We start from the raw sequence: 6000 nt of genomic DNA, 5'->3' as shown, positions 1-6000 counted from the left end.
GGGGGGGGGGGTATGGCCACGCTGCAATCCCTTCTCCTCCATTCTCCTCTCAGGATCTTAGGCACGCACACATATACGACCGGCGTGTTTAAGCCACTGGGTCCAGGACTTGAACCGTGGTCGACTACTTGAGATTCCAGCGACATAGCCATTATACTATCTGCTGGTCCCACTTCCTTGACCTTTTTAGAGCGCTCTTTTGCCCACACAGATGCATGACTGTAATATTTAAATAGTTTTTTTAGTATATAGTGTAAATTGGTTTTCACTTTACAACTTGTAAAGATCTGTAAGATGTCCCAACTTTCAGAATGATTTCAAACATTTAAAAATTGACCAGTGTACTTTTCAGTCTTGCTGAAAACGTAACAAAGTAGCCTAAAATACCTGCACATTTTCTTCCATTGGATTCCAGGCAAATTGGGTTGAACCCTTAAGAGTAACAAATGCTTAAATGACGCATTAAGTTCTGAAGTCAGAGGGAAATGGGAATTGCTAACCAAAGTACTGTTAGAGATTGTTCAGAGGATACTTCATAACATATTCATCTCTCTTTTTCTCTTTTTTTGGGGAGAGGATTTTGCTTATAGGGTACATGTGCTCACCACAAAGAGAGAAACAGACGGAAAGCGAGAAATCACGGAGGGGAAGTGGATATGGCCACTCCACAATCCCTTCTCCATTCTCCTCTTGGGATCTTGGGCACACACGCACATGCACCCGTGTGACTTTAAGCCACCAGGTCCAGGACTGAGACTGTGGTGGACTACAGTCCAGTGACGTAGCCATTACACCAAAATCTTTATTCCTACACTGCTGCTTACAGAGAAGTCTAGTTTTTCTCCTTGAAAATTTTAAAATGAAAAGAATAATACAAAAATTGTCAAAAAGGTTCCTTGCTCCTAAGGGGCATTTTATGTAAACTAATTGCTTGTATTCATTCTGGCTAAGTCTCTTTCATATTTTGTCTGTAAAAGTGGGTGGGAGATCAGATATTCTTCCAAGAAAGGAGTAAGCATTTATGGACCCAGCAGATGGCATAGTGGTTAAAGTGTTGGACTCCTACATGGTCAACAGTGGTTTGAGTCCTGGACCTGGTGGCTTGCTTTCTCACTTTCCCCCTTTCTCTCTGTCCCTCTCCAGAGAATTATAAATAAATAAGTAAATATTTAGATTTAAAAAGAGCAGGCATTTAAAATGATGTTTAATAGGAAGAATTACTAAGGCAACCCTTTTGGGTACTCCATATTGATCAAAATACAACTATGTATGAGCTGACTGGTAGTTCTTATGTATTCATCCCTTTTCATATACTTCCATATTTAGAAAAGCTCAACCATTTAACTACTAGAAAGTAATGACAGTTCTGTAGCAGCCTCTCCTCCCTGTGGGCTCTTCGTCTTGGATCGCCCAATAGCTCTACATACACATTTATCAGTCTGTCTCCTTGACGCTGTAATTGTGTAAGCCCCCTCAGCTTGGGTGCAGGGGTTGGGTTGTGGATCTTTTCTTTCTTTCTTTCTTTCTTTCTTTCTTTCTTTCTTTCTTTCTTTCTTTCCTTCCTTCCTTCCTTTTTAAAGAATTATTTATTTAATTTTTAAATTTATTCATCCATTTATTATTTTTTAATTCAACCAAAGAGAAAGGGAGAGAGAGAGAGTGAGAAAGCAAGCCACCAGGCCCAGGACTTGAATCGTGGTCAGCCATATGGGAATGTCCAGCGCCTTAACCACCACACCACCTGCTGGTCCCGCGGATCTTTTATTTCTAGCACCAACCAAAGTTCCTTGCAAATAGTAAGCCCTCAATGAATGATACTGAACTGAACGTCTGAAAATTCATTTCCAAGTTTCTTCACATTAATTTATTAAATACTTAGTCTCTGAGTGTGAGGGTGGGCAGAGATTTAATTTCAATAAGAATGAGCAATGCAGAAAAATGTATATAACAATGCAGAAAAGCTAGAGACCTCTGATCTTCCTACAAAGTAGGGCCCTAACGGAAATTGTGCGAGGTGACCCGGACACCCGGGTTCCACCCACCCCCTGCCCTAAGACCCGTCCCCGCCCCTCATCGACAGGCTCAGTTCCGGCTACCTTAGTCTGGGCGCGAGAGCGGGAGCGTGGGCGCCTGGGAGCGACCTCGCTCAGCGGCGGTAGATTAGTCTGGCCTCGGAAAGATGGCGTCCTCGGAGCAGGCAGAGCAGCCGAGCCAGGGAAGGCTGTCTGGGAAGCAGCCAGAGCACCCGAGCCAGGTAAGGGGAGTGGGACTGCCCCGCCGTGGCGGCTGAGACCCGGGCTGGAGGGGGCGCTCACCCTACGGCTGGGAGCCAGGTGAGGACCGCGAGTCCCCAAAGCCGAAGGCCCAGATCCCTTGCTCCCTCCAGGGCCCCGCCCCTCTCCAGGTCCTCCCCGCCTGGCCCCTCCCCCGGTGACCCTTCTTTGACCACATTCCCGAGCCCCGGCTCGGGGGCTCGGCTGCCTCTGTGGGCCCACTTCCCGCTTGCTGGTGCCCCCTGGGCCCGTTAGTGCTTGGCGGGGAGGGCAGCGGACCCTTGGGAAGACCTTCCACTTTGAGTTGTGAGGGCCCCTGCTTGAGTGAGAGGCTCCATCGTCCCCTGCTGTCCTCTCTGGGGAGGGGCCTGACTCCATCTGGGTTCCCACTCCCCCAGAGCCTCAGCCCCCTGGAGTGGCCTCGCTGCCAGCTCCGACGTCTTCGTCCCCCTTGCGCTTCCCTCTCCAAGTTGGAGGGTCGTTAGTATACTTGGACCCTTGCTTTTCTTAGGAAGGGGACGTACCGTAAACAACAGACGCCACCAGTCTTTTGGCAGAGGATCCATCCGTGCTTCCCTGGTTTTAGTTTTCGTGGCCTAGGGCTCCGCTCTAGCTTTTCATCTGCAGATTCAGTCAAATCCCGCTCCAGTAAGAGACCACGAGGGCCAGTGTGTACATCTGTTTTCGCAAAGCAGAGGATGATAAGGCCTCAGAAGGGGTTTATAGTTGGGTGGGGTGGGAAGAAAGGGCTAAGGGCGTCCTTAGGTTTACTGCTTGTGTGCTCTCCTGCTGAGGACAAATTGCGGTTAATTTCTGGTTTAGTATTCACCCACGAGCTCTATGAAGACAGACTGTTAATCCCCGTTTTGCGGAATTGGGCACTAAAGGTTTTGTGCTCCAAATCATGCACCTGATTGAGCTTGGATTTGAATCAGGTGTGGTGACTCTACTAGACAACCATGTATGTTTAAATTTAATTAGGATTAAACTGAGGAAGAAGAAAATGTTGTCAACTTGAGACCAAATCACTCATGTCTCATCTTTTAAGAGTTTTCAGCAGCTTCCTAGTTATTCCACTTCCTTCCCAGGCAGAAAATCACCGCTTAGTGTTTCTCACTGTCTTATTCTTCATGATTAATCTCTTACAGGAATTGCCCTTAAAGGAGTTGGTGTGTTCCGAGCTTCTGCTAGCTGTGTGACTGATTTAGGAAGATGCCTGGATTGTAAAACATGGGAAGTAGCTAGGACTGATTCTAGCCTAATCACTGAAGTTCTGGAGCTTGGGGAGTGTCTTGAGACACCCTCTTTTCTTGCGTTACCCCACTTAGTTATTGAAATGTTGAGGCTCCTCTGGATTTGGGTTTCTCTGAATCGTTATGTGTTAGCAGTACCCACAGGTTGGGATCCAAAGGTGTCTTCAGTTCTCTATTTTCCTGGGACATTTAATTTGCTGGTGCTGTGAAGGATTCCAAATTCCTGCCACTTGGCACCATTGCTGTGCCCAAGGATTCTTTGGTTCCGGAAGTTGCCCTCTCGGTCCAAGTGGAAAAGGGTCTAAGGTCCTTTAAAGGGGCTTGGCCAGCACTTGTTTGGTTTCCAACCCTGCCTCTCGTTTGCCCTCCTTTCCCAAGCTAGTGGAGATGAGATTGTGTAAGAATATGCTGGCAGCCTGAGGAAACACTCGAACTCTTCACGCCAGGTTCTGTCACTGTCCAGCAGCAAACTGTGATTGCACACTTTTTAAGTGAACCTGTTCTCTTGAGCAGTTGGTTGTCATTTTATTTTCAGATCCTGATCAAGCTGATTTCCAGTTTCTCCAGTCAAAACAGAATGGGACTGAAAGGCCTTGAATTCTGCCCAGCCTGGTTTGTGTGTGCACAGGGCTATCCCTGTGGGGCTGAGCCAGTATTCTAACTAACCTTGTTAGCTGGCCTTGTGGCAGCAATCTGGTTTCAGCAGATTAGGGTGAATACTGCTCTCTTTCCTTGAGAGACAGCATATAGCAATGGTTACAAGTGTGGGCTGGACCTGTTAGTACCTTTGCATGGGGTGGTTCTAAGCATTATATGAATTCATTTGTGTAAAAGTGTTGAATAGTGCCCGATACAATGAGTTGTCTATTCTCAGTCATCCCATTTAATAAACTCTAGAATTTCACTCACAGATGGATCTAAACCTTTCCTTAAACCCTAGTAACAACATCTTTTGAGGTATGGTTTTTGATACATTGACTGCTAGCATGGTAGCTCTTTTATTTGTTCTGGAGTAATTTCCTTGCGATTTAAAGGAATGTCCTGAGTGCTGGTATTTACCCTGGCTGTCCTTTGTGACGTCTAGATTTCAGGGACATATAGTACTTACTTTTTCGTAACGATTAAGTGTAGTTTTGTAGTCTGCCTTCAAGACGGTTTGTTGGAATTTCATTTGTTGCTTCATATCCTGGTTCTGCTTTCCCCATTCTGCTCTGCTTTCCATGGCTTATCTGTTATCGAAGTCCCTTCTAGCCTGTACATGCTGTGGCCCATAGGGAGGGGAAATGTTATTCCTGTTTCTCTAGTTTCCCACGAGTTTTTGTCTTCAGTGTAGAGCAAAGGCATGGTTCAGTCTGATTGCTTAGCAGTTACTTCATATTGAGGGTTGTTACAGAACATAGATTTCCAGTCTGTTGAGATTCACTGAATATAGGAATTTTGGACTGAAAAGATAGGGAAACAGGGAGGGGAGCAGAGCCTGTATCCTGACCGATTTTAGAACTGTCAGTATTAGAACTCCAGCACTAAGCAGTAGTTACCCTTGTCATTCCACCTTTCTGAACGTCCGTTTCCTCCCGTTTAAATGGGAGTAAAGGGCCAGCAGGTGGTGTGGAGGTTATGGTGCTGGATTCCCACTTGGCCAACTGCAGCTTGAGTCCTGGATCTGGTGGCTGGAAGGTCATGCCAGGTGTGTGTGCATACGTGCCCAAAATCCCAAAAGGAGAGTGGAGGAGAAGGGACTGTGGCATGGCCATCTTGCCTGGAAGGGGTAGTGATCTCTCATTTTCCCTCTCTTTGTCTTTCTCTGTCTCACTCCTACAAGCACATGCACCCTGTAGCAAAAAAACTGAAAAAAAAAAAAAAAACAAAAACAACCAAAAAAAGTGGGAGTGATAATGATTACCCTAGAGGCTTGCTATAAGGGTTGACTGAAATCACACATGCAAGAGCCCCTGATGCACAGTAAGTGCTTAGTGTTTTCTTCTCCACCCCTTTGCATGCAGATTGGAAGGCTGTGGAATGCTTGAGTAACAGTAGTTCAAACAAGGTATTTTCTTCTTCAGTTTTTCCTTTTGCAAAACCACCAACCTACAAAAAGAATAAAATGGAGAACTCCTGTAAAACTCACGTAAATACTTCACCAAGAAACACTGTTTATATTTTACTCACATTCATCTCAGTATATATCTATATATATATTTATTTATTTATTTTAGATTTTTGCCTTAGGGCACATGCATTCATTGAGGAGAGACAGAAACAGTGAGAGTAAAAGAGAGAACTCATCCCCAGGGGGGATGGCCAGTCCACAATCTCTTTATCTCTGTTTTCCTCTCAAGATTTTGGACACATAGACATATGCACCTGGTGTGATTTTTAAGCCACTGGGTCTGGGACTTGAACCATGGTCAGCCATGTAGAAGTCCAGTGCCTTAACCACCACACTACCTGCTGGCTCCACTGATGAATTCTAG

At 45.7% G+C, this 6000-nt stretch overlaps 1 protein-coding gene across 1 annotated transcript in view; it reads left to right on the top strand.

Moving 5' to 3' along the window:
• The first annotated feature begins 2092 nt into the window (after positions 1-2092).
• PEX14 (peroxisomal biogenesis factor 14) overlaps positions 2093-6000 on the top strand; it is a 188712-nt gene continuing 184804 nt past the window's right edge. The window contains exon 1 of the mRNA XM_006145345.3: positions 2093-2215. Within this exon, the coding sequence (XP_006145407.1) occupies positions 2180-2215 (36 nt within the window). The 5' untranslated portion in view covers positions 2093-2179. The remainder of the gene's footprint in view (positions 2216-6000) is intronic.

This window comes from Tupaia chinensis, unplaced genomic scaffold, assembly GCF_000334495.1.
Source record: "Tupaia chinensis unplaced genomic scaffold, TupChi_1.0 Scaffold000146_1, whole genome shotgun sequence".
In the NCBI taxonomy this organism is placed as follows: domain Eukaryota; kingdom Metazoa; phylum Chordata; class Mammalia; order Scandentia; family Tupaiidae; genus Tupaia; species Tupaia belangeri.
The sequence above is the reverse complement of the archived record's forward strand: the minus strand, read 5'-3'. Positions and strand labels throughout refer to the sequence as shown.